This window comes from Schistocerca nitens, chromosome 6, assembly GCF_023898315.1.
Source record: "Schistocerca nitens isolate TAMUIC-IGC-003100 chromosome 6, iqSchNite1.1, whole genome shotgun sequence".
In the NCBI taxonomy this organism is placed as follows: Eukaryota; Metazoa; Arthropoda; class Insecta; order Orthoptera; family Acrididae; genus Schistocerca; species Schistocerca nitens.
Genome location: NC_064619.1, coordinates 630,267,401 through 630,290,267, shown reverse-complemented (window position 1 = coordinate 630,290,267; position 22,867 = coordinate 630,267,401). Strand labels below are relative to the sequence as shown.

Sequence of the window (22,867 nt, the reverse complement as noted above, 5' to 3'; positions counted from 1 at the left end):
TGTACTACACGAATATGTAATAAAAATGGGCGTTCCTATTTTAAAAAACGCAGTTAATATCCGTTTGATCTATGGCAGCACCATCTAGCGGGTCAACCGTAGCGCCATCTGGTTTCCCCCTTCGTTCTTTGTAGTTTTTTCGTTTGACGCTATTTCGTGAGATATTTGGCCCGGTCACGATCAATGGACCACCCTGTATATATATTCTTTCAAAAGGGACTTTCATAAATTTTTTATTAGTAAAGTGCAATGGACACACACACAACAACGAGCCGAACTGCACAGTTGGTAGCAGTAGTTATCAATTGTGCAGATAATCAGTTGCAGCAATGTAATGAGACTTCCCCTTATTAATAACAGTCATTACCTCAACCATTAACTAAGTCAGCACTAAATGTTATCAAATATCTCAGAAGACTAAGTGGCACCAGACAAGAGTTCAAGTTGGACCAAAAACATACACATCACAAATGCAATAAAATAACACTATACTATCACATTTCATATTCATTTCACTGTAGTAATGTTTCAGATTTAAATAGCAGAAACAAAATTGAAATTAAACTTTTCCTACTAGCAAAGATTAAAGTGGGGGCCCTTAAACCGTCCGTTCCTTTATAAGCAACTATGCACACATTTCAGAAAAAATTCGCATCACATAAATACTGAATTACAACCCCACTTAAGATTATTTAGTCCTCAATGCTTTATAACAATTTACACTAGCAGTATTCTTATTTAGCTTCGCAAATAAATTCAAGGTAAAGTAAAGTTTCAAATAGGTTTAGCATTATGTGCCTTTTTCATTACTTGGTAAGCAAGAGATTTTAATTATCAACATTTATACTCTTTAGCACTAACTTTGGTACAATCAAAGTAGTAGCAATTCAAAGCAAAATAAAGCTTCTTTAACAAGTTTAAAGTAATGTGCCTCTCTCTTTATCTATAAAACAAATGATTTAACTAACAACTTTTATATACTTTAAAACTGAAATTTAGGCACATTTAAATAGAAACAAATTTGCATTTCTTCATAAACAGGATACTCGGTCTTTATTACTTTTAGGATACGACTCTGCTTGGTATCATGAAGACGACAGTTTCAAAATCCAAACACAAATTTTACAACACTTGAATTATTATTGAAAAAGCACACACAAGCACACTGGTTCATATTGGCATACATAGGTTTTCCAAAGTAGGTGAAGCCGTGGAGCAATAGTGGTGGCAAGCACGTGGTGGCTATCAGATTTCCTTCTGGCGGTTTTAAACTCTATTTAATTCTTCTTGGCGGTGTATTCATTATCTTTAGCGCCTTTTCAAATGCGACAGCACCATTTTAAGGCCGGAGCCCCATCCGAGGCCATTCCATCATAGATTTGGTTTCGGAATACCTCACTTGGCACCAGTGGTGTTGACTATGCGACTGCTAGCCACTGACTGCGTCTCGTGGTCTCTCTGTTGCCGCCCAAATTGACCACCACTTTCACCTTTTCTCGCGCGCCAACCCCTTCGGTAGTGGAGGGGGTTCCCTACGTCTTTTCTATTTCACAATGGAAGATCCCTAAGTATGAACCAGTTTTCGACATACAATTTTGTTTTCACAAACAGACGGTTTCATTATTTTAGAACACTGTTAAGTTAAATCAAAAAATGCATCACAATTTTCCATTTCCCTCCAACAATTCAAAGAACTTAACGCGTAAAGAATAAACACTTCATAATTATATACAGTTAATTACACTGTACTAACCACTCATACTCGATAATAATGTTACACGCTCCCTGCTTCCTTTTTTTTAGACTGAAGATGGCGCTGCTCCTGGACTCTTGGATCGCCGAGTTGGTGGTCGTCTTGTCGGCGGCCGTGCTCTCCCTCTACCTGTGGTTCTCCAGTAGTTACAGATACTGGAAGAACAAGGGGGTGCCGTACGCGGAACCTACAGTTCCGTTTGGAAACTTCCGGAGAAGCATCCTAGGCCAAGAATCTATCGGCGAGACACTGCAGAAAATGTACAATCAGCTTCCAAGTAAGGAATTTTAAATTTTCGTCAGTTATACGGAACTGTTCATTACTAATTAAGCGAGTCTGTGCTATAAGCTGTGATAATAAACAGGAGATAGGGAAAACTATGTGAACACCCAAAATTACTTGGGAATGGTTTTGTTAATAGGGAGTTGAACACCCATTTATCCGTAATACAGCTGCATTTCTTCTTGGAATAGTGGAATATAACGATTGTATAGTCTCCAGTGGAATGTTGTGCCACTCTTCGATCAGAGACTCTTCTGATTCCTTTAGTGACGAGAGAGATGGAAATTTGCTCCGGAATCTGCGCTCCAATAGCGCCCACAAGGGTTCGATAACGTTCAAGTCCGGGGACTGTACTGGGTGGGGAAGACGTTCTTCAGTTGCATGCTCCTCACACCATTATTGTACTGTCCTGGCTGTGTGAATGGGTGCGTTATCGTCCTGAAATATGGCATCATTGTTATGGAACAACATTTGAATCATGGAGTGCACCTGATCACCTAAAATGTTCACGTAATCGATGGCTGTAACACGGCCTTTGAGAGTAATGTTGGGACCACCAGAATACCATGATATGGCTGCCTACATAATCACACAACCACCTCCACACTTAACTGTTGGAATCAAGTAGTCAGGATTGTAGGCTTCTTTTGGGGTTTTCCAGACGTAAACCCGGCCCGATGTTGAAAATAACGAAAACGTCGACTCGTCGGAAAATATGATGTATTTCCTCAGGTTAGACGTCCAGATTTATGTCCCTGACACAATGTTTTACGCTTCTTTGCAATGCTTGTCGTCACTAATGGTTTCGGAATAGCAGCTCGTACATGAATATTCGCTTTATGGAGTTATTGGCGGACAGTGTCGATAGATACGGGGTATCTAAAATGGCTACTGAGCTCTGCAGTCACTTTAACCGCTGTAGCTGTGTGTTGTTTTGACACAATCCGTGTTAGTGTACGACGATCTCTGTCATTTAGTTTTGCATTTGCGCCCACTATTACGTTTACACGATGACGTCTGTAATATTGTTGTGTACGCTCTCATGACTGTTGAAACAGTTGCTCTTGGAACATTCAGTGACTGTCTTGGTTACTGATGCTGCATCTAATCGGACCTCCACAATCTGCCTTCTTGAGAACTCTGTTAGGTCTTTCATTGCACGTCGACCTCAGCCTCTGGATGGAAATACGAAGTGTGCACTACTCGTAAACAACCTGCACTGATGCGTAGTCCGTACTGAACACGCACAGTGTCCAGTGCGACACCTGCATTACCTGCGTTGCTGACCGTCAAACACAACCATCCCATTATTACCACTCCTCACATTATTTTGCCTATCCCCTCTAGACATGCTTTGTGCATTTGCAACGCACCATTTTCTGCTTAGTCTATGAGTTCGTCCTGTGGGTATTGGGGATGCCACAGCTGGTTCACCGGTATCTAGGGAGGGGGAGGGGGAGGGGAGGTTGAGGGGGTGGAAGAGGCTCTCTGCAGCCAGAAAATCACGGACTTCTCCGGATACTTCTAAACGAGTTTCGGTGGTGGCCGACAGGACTGGCTGTAGAGCGAGTGATTGCCAGAGGATGGAAGGAGTTTGCCACCACTTCCTGGAAAACCTGCCGGCGAACAGCAAATGGTTGTGTGTGATGGATGTTTGTGATGTCCTTAGGTTAGTTAGGTTTAATTAGTTCTAAGTTCTAGGCGACTGATGACCCCAGAAGTTAAGTCGCATAGTGCTCAGAGCCATTTGAACCAGTCAGAGAGTAATCGGTGCGATATTCCTTGATGGCACTGTGACTGCCGAACGGTATGTGAAGGTTTCGGAAGCTGATTTCTCCCCGTTTATCCAAAGTGAACCTGATTTCGACAAGATGCGGTTGGTGCAAGACGGACCTCGACCCCATCGAAGCAGGAGAGTGTTTGATGTCTCGGAGGAGCACTCTGGGAACCGCACTTGTCTCTGGGGTACCCAGAGGCCAATGGCATGAGCCTCGATTGGCCACCATATTCCCCTGATCTGAACACGTGGGACGCCTTTTTGTGGCGCTGCATTAAAGACAAGGTATACAGCAATAGTCCCAAAACCACTGCTGAGCTGAAATGAGCGATTCAGGAGGTCATCTACAGCATCAGTGTTCCGACACTTCAGCGGCTCATGCAGAATTTCGCTATGCGTCTGCGCCACATCACCAAATATGGCATGAGATTCCAGTGGCACCAAAGATGTCGTAGGTCTCGTCACTGGTGCCCCTACTTTACCGCAACTTTGAACATTAGTTAGAAGCGTTTCGACGGAAGCCAACGCAGCTTCTAGCTGTTTACGGACAGCAGCCAACTCTCCTCGTATCCGCTCACAACAAGCACAGTTCCTAGCCATATCGTACTGTGTACAAAATAGATATAAGATCTCAAATGGCAATATTGAGCTTGAAAATGTACCAAGGGAGAACAAAGTAACACTAAAAGTTGCTGTGCAGATTTCTCACTGTATTCTGGGACCGCAAACTATTAAACAGAAATAAAATTTTCTACTGAAGATGATGTATTTAAAGATACCAGTTATTAGAAATTCTGTTTGCCGAAAAGTTACTGCGCGAGATAAATATTCAAACTAGAATGCACTGATCTAAACTGTGTGCTGTCTACTAGCACAAAATTAAAACTTCGTAGCGCCACAGAGTTTCTGGCGACGGGAAAATTTACACTGCACAAGGATATTCACAAGACTTACGCAAAAACAAAAACTACTATTAATTTTCTAACCACTAGTCTACACAGTAAAATACGCACGTACAGCTCACTTCTTGGCAGAAGTACGTGAACAAAAAACAAAGACTCAATTAGTTTACAGTTTATCAGACAAGTGCTGCCTCCTGTCGGCTCGGCTGCTGCCGCTGCACTTTATCGTGTAGCCGAAGTTGAGCGGATTCATTTAGCACTCATGTGGGCGATCTCACACTTTTCGTTATGTGGAGTCAATTGCCAATTTTCGCACCATACAGATATTTTTTCTAAATCGTTCTGCAATTTGTTTTGATCTTCTGATGCCTTTACTAGTCGATAAACGACTGCGTCATCTGCAATCAACCGAAGACGGCTGCTGAGGTTCTCTCACAGATCGTTTACGTAGATAAGGAACAGCAAAGGGCTTATAACACTACTTTTACTCGATGACTATCCGTCAATTACTACGAACTCTGACCTCTCTGACGGGAAATCACAAATCTAGTCGTATAGCTGAGGCGATATTCCATAAGCACGCAATTTCACTACACGCCGCTTGTGTAGTACAGTGTCAAAAACCTTCCGGAAATCTAGAAATACGAAATGAATTTAAAATCCCTTGTCAATAGCACTCGACACAGTGTGAGTAAAGAGCTAGTTGTGTTTCACAAGAACGATGTTTTCTAAATCAGTGTTGACTGTGTGTCAATAGACCGTTTTCTTCGAGGCAATTCATAATGTTCGAACACAATATACACTATGTGATCAAAAGTATCCGGACACCTGACGGAAAATGACTTACAAGTTCGTGGCGCCCTCCATCGGTAATGCTGGAATTCAGTACGGTGTTGGCCCACCCTTAGCCTTGATGACAGATTCTACTCTCGCAGGCACACGTTCAAACAGGTGCTGGAATGTTTCTTCGGGAATGGCAGCCCTTTCTTCACGGAGTCCTGCACTGAGGAGAGGTATCGATAACGGTCGGTAAGGCCTGGCACGAAGTCGGCGTTCCAAAACATCCCAAGGGTGTTCTGTAGGATTCAGGTCATGACTCTGTGCAAGCCAGTCCATTATAGAGATGTTATTGCCGTGTAACCACTCCACCACAGGCCGTGCATTACGAAAAGGTGTTCGATCGGTTGAAAGATGTAATCGCCATCCCGAATTGCTCTTCAACAGTGGGAAGCAAGAAGGTGCTTAAAACATCAAGTCCCGCCTCCCGACATCTTAATTTAGGTTTTCCGTGATTTCCCTAAACCGCTCCAGGCAACTGCCGGGATGGCTCCTTTCAAAGGGCACGGCCGACTTCCTTCCCTGTCCTTCCCTAATCCGATGAGACCGATGACCTCGCTGTTTGGTCTCTTCACGCAAAACAACCCAACAACCCAACCAGACCATCAAGGTAGGCCTGTGCTGTGACAGTGTCACGCAAAACAAGAAGGGCTGCAAGCCCCCTCCCCGAAAAACACGACCACACTATAACACCACCGCCTCCGAATTTTACTGTTGGCACTACACACGCTGGCAGATGAAGTTGACAGGGCATTCGCCATACCCACACCCTGCCATCGGATCGTCACATTGTGCACCGTGATTCATCACTCCACACAACGTTTTTCCACTGTTCAGTCGTCTAATGTTTACGCTCCTTACACCAAGCGAGGCATCGTTGGCATTTACCGGCGTGATGTGTGGCTTATGAGCAGCCGTTCGACGATGAAATCCAAGTTTTCTCATCTCCGACCTAACTGTCATAGTACTTGCAAGGGATCCTGATACAGTTTGGAATTCCTGTGTGATGGTCTGGATAGATATCTGCCTATTACACATTATGACCCAATTCAACTGTAGGCGGTCTCTGCAGTCAACAGACGAGGTCGGCCCGTTCGCTTTTGTGCTGTACGTGTCCCTTCATGTTACCACTTCACTATCACCTCGGAAACAGTGGACCTAGGGATTTTTAGTAGTGTGGAAATCTGGCGTACAGACGTATGACACAAGTCACCCAATCACCTGACAGCGTTCGAAGTCCATGAGTTCCGCGGAACGCCCCATTCTGCTCTCACAATGTCTAATGTCTTCTGGGTCGCCGATATGGAGTACCTGGCAGTAGGTGGCAGCACAATGCACCTAATATGAGAAACGTGTGTGTTTGGGGGTGTCCGGATACTTTTGATCAAATAGTGTATGTTCGATCATCAGATATCTACAAAAAAAAAAAAAATCAGATACAAACATATTTTACAAAACATAGTAATGGATGGCTGTAGCATTCCACTTTAACTGAAATCATCTGGCACAAATTATAATACACCTATCCAGGAGCGATTGCTGCACGCCGATATGGTGTTTCAGCTACGGTATACGTATTATTTGTTATTGTTTCATTGCTAATTTCCAAGTTCCGCCAGCTATGTGCCATCGCCAGAGAGTTACATTTTAAGAACGTATGATTGGACGATAGTTTGTCCGCGACCAATTTTTTTTTATTGGCAGGTTACACTGCCTACCCCTGAAAATGGCTACACAGCCGCAGATATGTAGCAGTGAGGAAGCGCCAAAGAAACTGGTGTAGTCATGCGTATTCAAATACAGAGATCTGTAAACAGGCATAATTGAAAGAAATATCATCGATATGGAAATATGGGCTTTCGTACACGAGGGATCACTCGTGCATCCTTAATTACTGTACGACACAAAGCTTTACGCTTCTCCTGGAACCAACACCGACATTGGACTGTTGATGATTGGAAACATGTTGCCTGGTCGGATGAGTCTCGTTTCAAATTTTCTCCAGCGGTTGGACGTGTACGGGTATGGAGGCAACCTCAAGAATCTATGGACCTTAAAAGTCAGCGGGAGACTGTTCAAGCTGGTGGAGGTTCTGTGATGCTGTGAGGCGTGTGCAGTTGAGTGATATGGGACGCCTGATATGTCTAGATAGAACTCTGGCAGGTGGCACGTATGTAATCAGCCTGTCTGGTCACTTGCATCCATTCGTGTCCATTGTGCATTCCGACGGACTTGGGCAACTTCAGCAGGACAATGCAACACCCCACCGTCCAGAATTGCTCCAGAGTGGCTCGAGGAACACTCTTCTGAGTTTAAACACTTCTGCTGGCCACCAACTCCCCAGATATGAACATTATTGAGCATATCTTCGATGCCTTGCAACATGCTGTTGAGATGAGCTCTCCAATCCCTCGTACTCTGACGGATTTATGGATAGCCCTACAGGATTCATGATGTCAGTTCCCTCCAGCACTACTTGAGACTTTAGTCGAGTCCTTGCCACGTCGTTTTGCAGTATTTCTGCGTGTTCGCGGGTGCCCTACACGATATTAGGCAGGTGTACCAGTTTCTTTGGCTCTTCAGTTTACCTTCGATAAGGACAGTCATCACTCCGAAGGTAGTGTTCTGTATTCGGAGCTGTCTTGTTCTTTGGAGGGATCTAAATTAATGAATTTTGCCTGTCAAAGACGTCCTAACCATCCCAACCAGCTGATGGTCTGCTTATCTCTGAACTGTGACGGCGTCCGTTTCTTCTTCACATGCTGCAGTGATTTCGATCTGGTTGAAATTAAATGATTAATGTAGAGAAGAGAGAGGTAGACTACAGACCAGTAACAGACAGCTAAAGAAAAGCAGACATGTTCTCGTAGACACGTGGAGCTAAGAGGCAGTGTCGATGGTTACTCGCCTGCCCACAATATCGGCCTGGCTTGCTGTGAACCAGACCAAAAATACATGGAATGGCCTCAAAACATCATAACGATATCTACTCCAGTCCTTAGAGATAGTCTCGATGCACTAGCGGCATTATCATTTTGGTCTCATTACTACCTGGGTAAACACTACCCTCGGTCAGAGCCCCACGTACATGAACAAGCCAGCTACAACTGAGATCCGGATGGTGGTCCAGAAGTAGTTTGCTAACGACTATTTGTCCTTAGCAGCCGCACACTCCTGCGACGTGCAGCGCATTTTATGTTGTTGTTTGTTCTGTTCTTGTAGAGGTGTTTAGCGCACTCGCAACATCGGTGACAATGGAATATGATAAAATATTCGCGAAATTTCTTTGACAAAGGTCTATGACGTGGCGCTAAAAAGAGGTATTACACTGCCGTCAAATACTTCGTCAAATTTCGAGATGGTGGACAACAGCTTGTTGTTATGCGTTGCAGTTTTTAGTACCACAATTGCATTGTGTGCGTATTTGGAATAAAGCAACGGAAAAAAGGAAACATACTCGGATGAAGCCTTAGGTATTACTTCGATATAATAAAAGCATTGAGCAAAATTTGTTGTGAGACCTACAAGTGGAGGAATTCAGGAATTAATACATAAATTACATACGAGTGGATGAGAGAGTATTTCAGTATTTACTCGGTAAAGGGGCTTCTCATATTGAAAAACAGAGTACTCTCTTGAGAAATGCTATATGTGCAGAAGACAGACAAACTGTGAGACTGCGATTTCTTGATGCAGAGCGAGTTACTCTAGTTCACAACACAGCACTCGAATATTACAATGCACATTAACCAAAGTAATTTCAGAAACGTTTGAAGCGATTTATAGAGCACGGAAGGAGAAATACGTGAAGATAAGTAAATGTTTAGTAAACTATATGGGCAATAAGAACTATTTCTATTTTTGAATAATTTGATTAATGGAATCCGTGTTCCAACAAATATAAAATTAATAAAAAGTGCGAAACGGATGAAGCGCTTTCTAGCTTGTGGCATTCAGAATTCAAACATAAACGAAGTAGAAGAGAAAGCTAAGAAAGAACTTTTTATTTTAGAGTGTGACCACATCCTCTATTCCGGCTTGTAGAAAAGCAACCTGGATGTTTCGAGATGTAGAGGTGGATGGCTGTAGCTGTGAATGTGGACATGTAGTCGCCTGACGGGTATTCCACCTGCCCATCAAGACACAATTAATAGCATACACTGAGCCACTTTGTCACCCCAAACAGTAGTCGGAGCAAGTGTATATAAAAAAAATCCATAAGAGTCGAAGAAACACACCAACTTCGAAGCCATGTTTAGAAACACATTACACGGATGTCAAATAGCTGTAGCGACGCCAGCGCTCAAAGCGGTTACATGTCACATACCTGTAGCAGTGAACAGGCGACAAACGACTTTTATGATCAAATCTATGGCGATGCCCTAGATTTGATCATATTTATTTGACAACAGGCCACATTTGACAAAGTTCCCTATTACACCATCAAATTTCTTTGACATAAATATTTGACATATCAGCTTTGACACAGAAATATGATAGTGTAATGCCAGCATAAAAGCCACTATTCCATTATCCGTGTCGCTATTAGATAACAAAGCAGGCCAGGTAAAGTCAACAGCAGATCTGGTTGGCCTAAGTCGTATCAAGCATAGACTGACCAAGTTCACCGGGATCCTCACCATAGAGCTCGTGTGGGCTTCGAAATGTCGCGTCATGTCCCACACGATTTTCTATTTGTCTCAATTGCGGATCTAGCTAACACTGAGAATCGGTACGATCGTTGTGGTGGCATCTAAGTTTTATTACATCAGAAAGATGTGCGCCGTCAGTTTATGTCGTAACTCTGCTCTGTTTTCATTTCAGGAGAGAGGTATGTCGGGTTTTACGGGTTCCGTCGGCCACTGCTGCTTATCCGTGACCCTGAACTCATTCGCCACGTCCTTGTCAAGGATTTCGGGACGTTCCACGACAGGGGACTGTTCATCGACGACGAAGAACCTCTCAACCAACATCTCTTTGCGTTGGGAGGAAAGAAGTGGCGCCAGCTGAGAATCAAGTTGAGCCCTACGTTCACATCTGGAAAACTAAAGGGGATGTTCAAGGTGAGTTGATGCGTGATGCGGTTTCACAGCGTAATCGTTTTGTGCCACAAACCCAACGGCTTTGATGCGAAAATTGTCTCTCGAAAGCTATAAATCTTTCCCTTATGTGGAGATGACCACCAAAGCGGTCGACGACAATACAGACTAGTTTGAAGACTGTCGTGGCCTATAGGTCCACAATCGATTACCACTACATTAAGAAAACTTGACTTCATAACAATGCCGTTTAGTCTTCTTCGATTTTTCTCCGTACAGAACGTTTTGCTTCATCACTGATGGGAAACTTCATCTACGCTATATATTCTGGTCGTGTAAATGGAACCTCACCATTACGGAATTTTTGTCTTTATGGAGGGAGACACAATAATGAAAAACCGACGTTCGTGACGTCTTTATAGACGTTACTAAAAAATCAGTAGTTTCAAACGTCACGTCTGATCTGGTTGATCTCCCTGAAGATGTAGCAGTATTGACTCTTCACCGTTTCCAACTAATATTCGTGCCAGGCCTTACCGACCGTTATCGATACCTCTCCTTAGTGTAGAACTCCGTGAAGAAAGGGCTGCAATTCCCAAGAAACCTTCCAGCACCTGTTTGAACGTGTGCCTGAGAGAGTGGAATCTATCATCAAGGCTAAGGGTGGGCCAACACCGTACTGAATTCCAAAATCTCACCATCTGCCCGCTCTCAGTTAGGTCCTCCCAGGAGGCTGATAGTCTCGTACAGAGCGTAACGTTCCCGTACTATTCATGTGCTTCCATTCACAAGCCTTAAGGGCGAAGGACAGGATGATGGACGAGAATATTGCTGAAATTCAGGATTTTTCTTTCTCCGTACTGGAATGTAGTAGAGAAATGAGATTTGCTGCAACTGCTATTTTTATTGAAAAATATTAATATCTTCACTGTAATTGGGATTTTCCCGAGGTAGCTCCGAAATGAGGTAGATAGACGGTTGTCGCTGTAAATCCGGTTGTGGTTATCTGAAACACGAAATTTGCATATCACCCTGACCCTTACAGATGTATTTTCAGTTCATAATAGGGATTTGAAAAAAAAAAACGGGTGAAATTTGAAAAATGTGGCCATTTTTGGACACCTCTTTCTTAGCTGGAAAAAAAAAAATACAAAACTTGAGCATAAAAACATCGGCTACGATGAACTCGAGAGAATTCAGTTTCCTTCAAGGAAGGCCAAAAATCATTAAAGTCGAATAAAAATTGTAGGGTGGGTGACAACAGCCATGCCGAAAAACATTGTTTTGAGAAAAAAACCGTTTAAAGTTTAACAGGTATTTATCATATAAGAAAAGGGACAAAACTTTAAACTTGCGGGATATCATCGATGCCTGCTCCATATAATTGTCGCCCCGGCTAGTGGGTGGCCAATTTCTGTTACTTTTACCTGATAAACCCTCATTTTCGTCCTTAACGGTCTTTTCGTCGCTGACCGCATCCATCGCCGCTGGTGTCTCTATCCTCACAGAATCGGCGCATTTCGTCACCGATTTTGACTTGAAGAGCATTTTCCAAGTGCTTAATGCAGTACAGTCTACACTGAATATACATACGGCCAAATTGGAAGCGATGGTGACAATTTCGCTTCGGTTGGACGCTATTTTTAGAGCGTATCTTCAAATGAGACTATTGAAACTTTCGTTCACATTTTGAGTAAAACCGCTCAAACGACGCTCCATCAAATCAGTTTTACTCGAATCGCTTTAAATGAGGAGCGTGAGCGGGGAACCGGTTCTCTAACGCCGAGGCGTGCCGTGAACGATGAGCTTCAAACGCTCACGGAATCCCTACTTTTTAGATATTTTGGGAAAGAATTCTTCAATGTATATACATTGGAATTCCGTAGTAAAAAAGAAATTAGAGCTTTTTCCACCGTCACCCTGTTGTTACCCCATAACGGTTAATCCGGACGACTATAAAATTTGGACTGCAATGTAACGCTGGACACTGGCACATAGACTACTGACCCGAACTGTGCGCCCAGCTATATGTCATAATAGCGACATGATAACTTGTTAAAATATTACTTAGGATAATGGTAGTCTAGGCTGAAGTTCAAGGTATTATCCAGGTAGTTTTGTACAAAACGCAAAGTGTATCATACTTTTGCGTGCAACTTTTCTTTATATGACAGTGACTGGTCATAGAGGCTTACTACACTCATGCTCATAAATTAAGGATAACTGCAGAATGTGGTGCCACACAACGTGACACTACACAAAACTGGCGCTAATAGCATAGGCACATGGGGAACACACACGACACAGATCTGTAAGTCCACGGTATTGGTGGTAAGTTGAGAAAACCGTCCCGAAGCACATGTGCTACAAAATGCCACTGTTTCCTACGCATGTACCCCGACATCAGTATGGGATATGATCACCACGCACACGTACACAGGCCGCACAACGGGTTGGCATACTCTGCATCAGGTGGTCGAGCAGCTGCTGGGGCACAGCCGCCCATTCTTGCACCAGTGCTTGTCGGAGCTCCTGAAGTGTCCTAGGAGTTTGAAGACGTGCAGCGATACGTCGACCGAGAGCGTCCCAGACGTGCTCGATGGGGTTTAGGTCTGGAGAACAGGCAGGCCACTCCATTCGCCTGATATCTTCTGTTTCAAGGTACTGCCCCAAAACGTCAACTCGGTGAGGTCGTGCGTTATCATCCATCAGGAGGAAGGTGAGACCTACTACACCCCTGAAAAGGCGGACATACTGTTGCAAAATGACGTCCCGATACACCCGACCTGTTACAGTACCTCTGTCAAAGACATGAAGGGGTGTACGTGCACCAATCATAATCCCACCCCACACCATCAAACCATGACCTCCATATAGGCCCCTTTCAAGGACATTATGGGGTTGGTATCTGGTTCCTGGTTCACGCCAGATGAAAACCCGGTGAAAATCACTGTTCAGACTATACCCGGTCTCGTCCGTGAACATAACCTGGTACCACTGTTCCAATGACCATGTACTGTGTTCTTGACACCAGGCTTTACGGGCTCTCCTGTGACCAGGGGTCAGTGGAACCATGTCTGTTCAGTCGTCTGTAGACTGTGTGTCTGGTGACAACTGTTCCAGTGGCTGCAGTAAGTTCCCAAGCAAGGCTACCTGCAGTACTCCGTGGCCGTCTGCGGGCACTGATGCTGAGATATCAGTCTTCTTGTGGTGTTGCACTGTGTGGACGTCCCGTACTGTAGCGCGCGGACACGTTTCCTGTCTGCTGGAATCGTTGCCATTATCTTGAGATCACACTTTGTACACGCGGAGGGCCCTTCCTACGACCTGCTGGTTTTGACCAGCTTCTGTCCTAGTATTCTACCCCTCATAACGTTATCAATATGTGTTCTTTGAGCCATTTTCAACACACAGTTACCATTAGCACGTCTGAAACGTCAGCACACTTACTCGCTGCACTGTACTCTCACATGCACCAACACGCCCCTGCGTATGTGGACTGCTGCCAGCGCCACCGTGCGACGACCGCAGCTCATATGCACCACGTGGTTATACACCGAGGTGATTTAAATCCGCAAACCGCCCACCAGAGCGTTGTTACACCATGTATCAGCATTATCCTTAATTTATGAGCATGACTGTAGCACTAAGAGGCTGAGTCGTAAATAAGTCACAAACTTCAGAATACCGCGTATCGTTTTAAATTTCACGCCTATACTTATCTAGAAGGTGGCAGCACATGTTGCGTGGAAGGTAGCCGATATACAGTATTCAGCGGCCATTAGTTAATGATCTGAAGTCAGACAAATGTGGCAGGCGTGTTATGAGTGTGTACCCGACTAAAAAAACGCAATTTTTGTAATCCGGGAGACTGTCTGCAGAGCTCGTTCACAGCGAACTGCGTGTCGTACTTGGTTAGAACTGCATTTCAAGGAAATCTGCTCAGGCACTTTGTTGCCCCGTGTAGGGGTATGTCGCTGCCGCCTGGACACATGAGTCTTGTGGGTTGCAGCAATTTAAGGAACCAAATAAACTTGTTTTATCCCGACAGGTTGTAACCTCCCCACACGAAATAATTTTAAATATTATTTGGTTAATGATTCTAATTTTTGTGTAACCTCAGAACAAAATTGGGTCCCATTTATAACCTCCCTACAGAAATTCATTCATTTAACCTCTTCACAAAATTTTGTTTCCCATTTAATGTAAGCCCGAAACAGAAAAATTCCTAAAGCTCGTAATAAAAAATAAATTCAATAACCTGGTAAAATTTGGACGACAGCAGTGCTGCGTCATGGCCCTGTAAGATCATTCTGAATAAAAAGCAAAAATTCTCACCTCGATAAAGTCGGCAACTATCTGCTCTTACAATAGCTTTTCCCGGCACAGCTCTGTGCAATGCTGGCCTATACATTTATTATTTATGAAAGGAAGCAAATGATTTTTCTTTTGCAACAATCGGAATTATCATGCATTAAAAAAAATTAAATTCTTTAAATTGAAATGAATGCTTGTTAGAAATTAGACAAAGATTATTATTAGGACATTTTTTAAAAGATTTACATCTGAGTTTACATAATGTTACTAGATATGCGCGAGGCTGCTTTTTTTACCTTATACAATAATACTCAGGATCCGGCATCGCTGCACCGCGACCGGCCCAACCAACATGATACACCAGACAGGACTCACAAGCGACAACAGGCGACTGCTCGCTAGCAACAACTTACTGCTACTGCTACACAGTTCGTACTGCCGTCAACACTACTCTTTGGTCTCAGATTCTCTTATAGCTTACATATCTCAGGCAGCGCATACCTCTTACAAGGTAGCTCGTTAAATGCGAACACTGCCACAATAATTGTGGGCTTTTAACGCCTTGTCGAACCATACACTTCAAGTACAACAAGAGAAAAGTAACCCTCATAATGTCTTTATTCCATGTTGGAGATTGAGCAAAGCAGGTGGTGAATTTTCTTCTGTTTCCCAGTTTTAGTTCCTTGTTCTTCAAAATGTAATAGCTTTGTAACGTGAAATACAATATCCTTACAATTCGAGAACATTATAATTCTCGAAGCTGTGAAGCGAGGAGCAACAATGCAAGTAACCAAATTTTAGCGAAATCGCATTGATCGATCATTTTTTTTAAATCTCCTAGTCCATAGTGTGGTTGAACTATTTGGCATCTGAGTGCAAGTTTATCTAGACTATCGGAAAAAAATTCAGCATTTACTACGTGAACTACCTCTTCAGTTGCACTAATTACCTGTTTTCATCCTCTCTGATGTCTGTTCTGCACTGAGAGATTTCGTTTCCGTTGCGCCGCCACCATTAAGCTTTACGTGCCTCCTGTTGTTTGTATGTAGTTGGGACGTCAGAAAATCCTCAACACGTTACGTGAGGTAAACTGCATATAAAAGCATAGATTTTTGTAATAAAAAGAATTACAGACTTCTTTTTAATCTTTTAACATCTACGTCTATCCTCTTCAAGGTCACACCATACTGTGTGGCAGATGGTAGATCTCACACCACCATCGCTTACCCGCTTCTCTGTTCGAATCGCGAACGGCGCCTGGGAACAGTCGCAATCCGTACGAGCTCTGATTTCTGGGAATTTCTACAGCAAAATTCTCCGTGATACACAAGGAATTTCCGTAACGGACACGCCCCGCCTAAACGATCCCAGCGCGAAACGTGAATCCTTTGTCGAATACTCGCCATCGGTTGCCTTAATCCTACTTGGTAAAAGAGTCCAGGTCAATGAACATTATCCAAGAGTCTGTCAAACAAGGGTTTTTTCAGCCTTTGTTTCGTGGATAAATTACACTGAATCGCCAAAGAAACTGCTATAGGCATGCTATTCAAATACAGAGATATGTAAACAGGCAGAATATCAGTTGTTAGATAGGTTACTGCTGCTACAGTGGCAGGTTATCGAAGTTTAAGTGAGTTTGAACGTGGTTCTATAGTCGGCACAGAACCGATGGGACACAGCGTCTCCATTGTAGCGATGAAGTGCCGATTTCCCCGTACGACCATTTTGAGAGTGTACCGTAAATATCAGGAAACCGGTAAAACACCAAAGCTCCGACATCACTGCGGCCGAAAAAGAACCTTCAAGAACAGGACCAACGACGACTGAAGATAACGGTTCAACGTGACAAGTGCAACCCTTCCGCAAATTGCTGCAGATTTCGGTGCTGGGCCATGAACAAGTGTCAGCGTGTGAACCATTCAACGGAATATATTCGGTGTGGGGCTTTCGAAGCCGAAGACGCACTCGCGTTCGCTTGGTGACTGCAAGACACAAAGCTTTACGCCTTGCCTGGTCCCGTCAACACCAACATTGGACTGGAAACATGTTGCCTAGTCGGACGAGTCTCGTTGTATCGAGCGAATGGGTGTGCGGGTATGGAGACAACATCATGAATCCGTGGACCCTGCATGTCATCAGGGGACTGTTCAAGCTGGTGGAGGCTCTGTAATGGTGTGGGGCCTGAACACCTCGAGTGATATGCGACCCCTGATACGTCTAGATACGACTCTGAGAGCTGACATGTAAGTAAACATCCTGTCTGCATCCATTCATGTTCATTGTCGGACTTGGGCAATTCCAGCACGATAATGCAACACGCCACATGTCCAGAATTGTTACAGAGTAGCTCCAGGAACACTCTTGAGTTTAAACACTTCCTCTGGCCACCAAATTCCCCACACATGAACATTATTGAGTATATCTGGATGCCTTGGTACGTGCCGTTCAGAAGGGATCTCCACTCCCTATTACTCTTAGGGATTTATGGACAGCCCTGCAGGATTCATGGCGCCAGTTTCCTCTAGTACTACTTCAGACATTAGTCGAGTCTATACCACGTGCTGCTGCGGGACTTCGGCTTGCTCGCGGGGGCCCTACATAATATTAGGCAGATGTACCAGTTTCTTTGGCTCTTCGGTGTATATGTCCACTGAATCTCAGCCTGGCATCGGTTTTTCCTACAATTTCTGTTATGTGGTCGATTCACTTTAGGTCGCTTCGGATGTTTAGTCTTAGTTATTTTACGTTCGTCCTAGTTATTTTAGAGTTTGACAACGCATGAACCTGTGTTCCGTGTATGCCGCCTTTAGAATCTGAAGATGGTCACTGTATGGCCGAAACCAGTTATGACTGTGTCATAAGAATGTGATTGAGTCTATAAATAAAGAAAACGTTTTCAACAAAGCCCTAATCGGGTAGTGGTGGATCTCTCCGCCTACTTATGATACGTTTCTTTACGTTTGTAGCAACTGCCAGTACCCGAAACAGCCACAGTTTCTCCGGATATATTCCTGCATTTTGCTACAGTCGTATGGCGTTACCGTCTTGCTGTAGGCAACGGCGTCATCTGCAAGAAGCTTGACGGAGGTTCCGACGATATCCACAAGATCATATTTATACACTGCAAACAACAATGTCCCTGTAACACTCCCAAGGGGTAACGCGGAAATTACCTTCATTTACGTCTCAAGTTCTATCTCATAAAAGTCCTGAATCCAGCAATAGGAACACGCTAGTTTGCTGAAACACGCTTCTCTCTTACGGCCACTGACAAGGTGTATGCATTTATGTGATAGACTATCCAGGACAACGGGCGCGAGATGGCGGACGTGGTGGGGGAAATGGTGGACCGCGGGCAGTCGGTGGAGGTGCGCGAGCTGATTGCGCGGTTCACCACTGACGTCATCTCCTCCGTCGCCTTCGGCCAAGAGTGCAACTGCCAGCGGAACCCTGACCACGAGTTCCGACAGTGGGGACGCAAGATCTTCGAGCCCTCTTTGCGTGCAGGCATCGTTACCATTCTGACCATCATCAGTCCAACGGTGATGAATTATGCAAGGTAAGACCCGCAACTATCAATTCGTCTGTTATGACCTCTTTGTGGATGGAACGTTAAACCCTAATAGTCTTCTGTCATGACTTGGATGTGTTGAAGGCAAAACGCTGCACACCATTAACTTAGAACACCTCCACTTCCTTGCTACCGATACCACTTCTCAGCTCCTCGAACGAAACATTTCTTATGCTCTCACTCGCCACGCCTGGGCTCTCAAGTTTTCGCCATTTCACGAACTGTTACAGGGCTGTCAGTTACTATAGAAAGGCTGGACCTGATCGTAAAGCTGAGTTCTTACAGTCTAGCATTACTTCAGCGAGCAGCGTCTCCTCCTACAGGAGGTTTCCTTGAAAATGGTCCAGGCTTTCAGGAATAGTGCCAGAGAGAAATCTGACGGTCTGAGGTTCCGGAAATGTCCAAGTCGAAGTTATGAAGTCAGACGGTTGCTTGTCTACTGTTCTCTGTCTGTTAAATTTTAATGGCTATAAGCCTTGCTAATTTATACGTCTGTCCTTGCTACTGAATCTAACTGCGGTTTTCAATGGAATCTAAGTGCAAGGAAATCTACGTAGAGATTCTACGACATGCAAACAATGCTTACAGACCCAAGACGTTTCCTTCGTCCGAAGAACTATGCTGCAACCCCTGCTATACAAATCAATTCTTTGCAATTGAGTTCAGCTGCGATGGAGTGAATCGATCCTTTCTTGATGGATAAGTTTGTAGGTAAATGATTTATTGAAATAAGAGAGACCTAAACATCGCCTTTGATTTATCACCTATTATTTTCTCTGTTATAATACTGAAACATCGCCTTAGAAAAATTTATAAATGACAGTGCTGGAAAACCTCTACGTTATTTGATTTTCAAACAGCTGAGCAAAACTGAACGTACTCAGACATTTCTCTCGTTACTTATTCTTATCATCACTAAAGTGACACACAACATTTTTTTCCTTCAACGCAATCTGACTTTCAATAAACCCTACAAAAGAATAGCCCTGACCATCAATAACCTATACCTTTCATGAATCACTTACCTCACAAAAATCTTCGTTACCCGAACTACTGCCATACAGTGAGCGCCAATACTGCCAGCTAAATAAAAGATTCTAGCTACTGAAGGCACTGACAACTGATAGGCATAGTTAGCAAACGAAAGATTTTGGTACAGAACAAACAATGTATTTACCTGAATAGTGTTCAAAAGTCATTATATATATATATATATATATATATATATATATATATATATATATATATATATATATATATATATATATATGTCAGTTCATGACATCCAGTCTTACAAATTTCCTTTTTCTGACGGACACACGTACAGGTCGTCCGCTCTCAAAATTCTCCCATACCTCTCCTCACATCCATCACTGCTGGCGGCTCACGGCCAACTGCGCAACGCTACACGGCTGTTCACGTCCATCTGCCCAACACAACAATAGCAAAAATTCCAACAATGCAAACCAGCCACAAACTGCACACAGCACAGTCCGTGATTTTCATACAAAGCACTACGTGGCGTTATCAACATAAAAACCTGAACGGCCTACTTACAATACCACACCTATCGTTACCATATACTGTTATTACCTGTTACACTACTATGTTGCACTTTGTCAAAAATAAGCTTGTTCGAGTAATTTGATATTCGCTATTCAGTACTACCTGCAGCCCTCAATATTCTGTCTTAAATTCGTTGATTGCTACATTATTCCTTCATATAGTTCGACCTTACTCAGCACTTTCCACACAACATCCAGTCCCTACTTCCTCTCATTCCTAACTATCTTCAACTGCTCTGCTTGACGTTATCTCCAGGGTTGCATCTCCGATGACGACCATTTGTAATGATTTGCACATATTGCTACACATGGTTTTACATTATTTAATGGTTTCAATAATTTCGTTTTCTTAGTGGTACTATCTCCTAATCAAACTACTGCATTGTCTGGGGTTTAAGTTCACAGTTCATTGACGTATTACTTTACATGCACAGTGTTTTAGTTTCTGACACTGGATGAAACGGTAGCTGACCATGGAAGTTGCTGTGTATGGGCTGTGTTGTGACTTAGCAAGACAGCCAAGTCACAACGAGAGGAAGCCGAAAGGCACGCGTTAAGCTCACGCAGATTGGCGTGAGGTCTGGAACAGTTAAAAGGAAATGAGAACTTAGAAAATGGACGCAGTTGCTGTAATACTTAACTTAAATCCACTTTTGTAGAACATCGCTCTTGATGATACATGTTTCAAAATATTAATTATCAAAGCTATTGCGGCTTGCTAGGTCGTAGCCAATGACTTAGCTGAAGGCTATGCTAACTATCGTCTCGGCAAATGAGAGCGTACTTGTCAGTGTGGCTTCGCTAGCAAAGTCTGCTGTACAACTGGGGCGAGTGCCAGGACGTCTCTCTAGACCTGCCGTGTGGTGGCGCTCGGTCTACTATCACTGACAGTGGCGACACGCGGGTCCGACGTATACTACCGGACCGTGGCAGATTTAAAAGCTACCACCTAGAAAGTGTGGTGTCTGGCGGTGACACCACAGGCTGTACATCACATAAACGAGCAATCCTTCTCGCAGCAATGGTGGACCGACGGTCTGACGTCGAAGGTCAGATCGCTGGCCCCACGGATCTCTTTGCCTCTGCAGGCCACGTGATCACGTATAGTTCCTCCAGTATCTCTATACCGCCTGGCTATTTAGGGTGACGCAAAGCGACTCCAATGCATCTTCCGCCAAGCTTTGAGCCTGCACCCAGTGTCGCGATCGGAACCTCCTCTACGTACGACTCCGTACCACACAGGCCGTCACCAACCAAGGTAGCCGGCTCTGCTGCCTGCGTTCCCCATCACCTGGACTTCGACCAGGAACTTGGAGTCGGCCATCGACCTTCACTGCGCTATTTTCTTCTTCCTCTACTGGCTGTTCTACAGTGTGGGCTAGTGTTACTTGGATTCACTTAATTGCTCCACGTACTTTTCCGATTATGCGCTGTTTACGTATTTATAGACTCATCCAACTTCCCAGCTCGGCCCAACTTCGGTAACCACATAGTTTCTACATCTACATCTACGTGGGTACTCTGCAAATCACATTCAAGTGCCTGCCAGAGGGTCGATCGAACCAGCTTCGCAATTCTCTATTATTCCAATCTCGTACAGCGCGCAGAAAGAATGAACACCTATATCTTTCCGTACGAGCTCTGATTTCCCTTATTTTATCGTGCTGATCGTTCTTCCCATGTAGATCGGTGCCAAAAAAATATTTTCGCATTCGGAGGAGAAAGTTGGTGATTGGAATTTCGTGAGAAGATTCCGTCGCAACGAAAAACGCCTTTCTTTTAATGATTTCCAGCCCAAATCCTGTATCATTTATGTGAGACTCTCTCACATATTTCGGGATAATACAACACATGCTTCCTTTCTCTGAAGTTTTTTGATGTACTCCGTCAGTCCTATATGGTAAATCCCAACCGCGCAGGACGGACAAAAGTAGTGTAGGCAGTCTCCTTAGTAGGTCTGTTACATTTTTTAAGTGTCCTGCCAATAAAACGCAGTCTTAGCCTTCCCCACTACATTTTCTGTGTGTTCCTTCCAATTTAAGTTGTTCGTTATTGTAATTCCTAGGTATTTAGTTGAATTTACGGCTTTTTGATTAGACTGATTTATCGTGTAACCGAAGTGTGACGAGTTCCTTTCAGCACTCATGTGGATGACCTCACACTTTTCGTTATTTAGGGTCAACTGCCACTTTAAGCACTATTCAAATATCTTTTTGAAATCGTTTTGCAGTTTGTTTTAATCTTCTGATGACTTTATCAGTCGATAAACAACAGCGTCATCTGCAAACAACCGAAGACGGCTGCTCAGATTGTCTCCAAAATCGTTTATATAGATAAGGAACAGCAAAGGGCCTATAACACTACATCGCGGAACGTCAGAAATCACTTGTTTTACTCGATGACTTTCCGTCAATTACTACGAACTGTGACCTCTCTGATAGGAAATCATATAACTGAGACGATATTCCATAAACACGCAATTTCACTACGAGTTTCGGAAATTAGTCCCATAATTCCATAACATTTATGTCTGAAACTACTGTAAGAAAAAGCGACTTTCTAGGAATGGACACAGGAAACCACACTACAGAATGAGCGTGTTTAGGCCTGATATCAACGGTTATTAGAGTGCAGTCTGAATTTACAAGTTGAAGTGTTCACTCGGTAAACCTAGATTAAACAGCGACCCACCAATTTACGGGATCAGCCGACATGATTTTTGTCCACGGACAATCAAATGGAACCTTTAGAGAAATTGACACGTCGTATCGTGCCGTGTACCCGAGATTCACACTCTTCTGCAAAACATTTGCGTAGCGGAAAC

General features: G+C 43.8%; 1 protein-coding gene across 1 annotated transcript in view; it reads left to right on the top strand.

Annotated features, from left to right (window-relative positions):
* LOC126262249 (cytochrome P450 6k1-like) overlaps window positions 1-22,867 on the top strand; it is a 66,395-nt gene that overhangs the window by 19,394 nt on the left and 24,134 nt on the right. Inside the window, exons 2-4 of the mRNA XM_049958735.1 lie at window positions 1,804-2,030; window positions 10,376-10,614; window positions 18,204-18,466. Coding sequence (XP_049814692.1) covers window positions 1,811-2,030; window positions 10,376-10,614; window positions 18,204-18,466 — 722 coding nt within the window. The 5' untranslated portion in view covers window positions 1,804-1,810. The remainder of the gene's footprint in view (window positions 1-1,803; window positions 2,031-10,375; window positions 10,615-18,203; window positions 18,467-22,867) is intronic.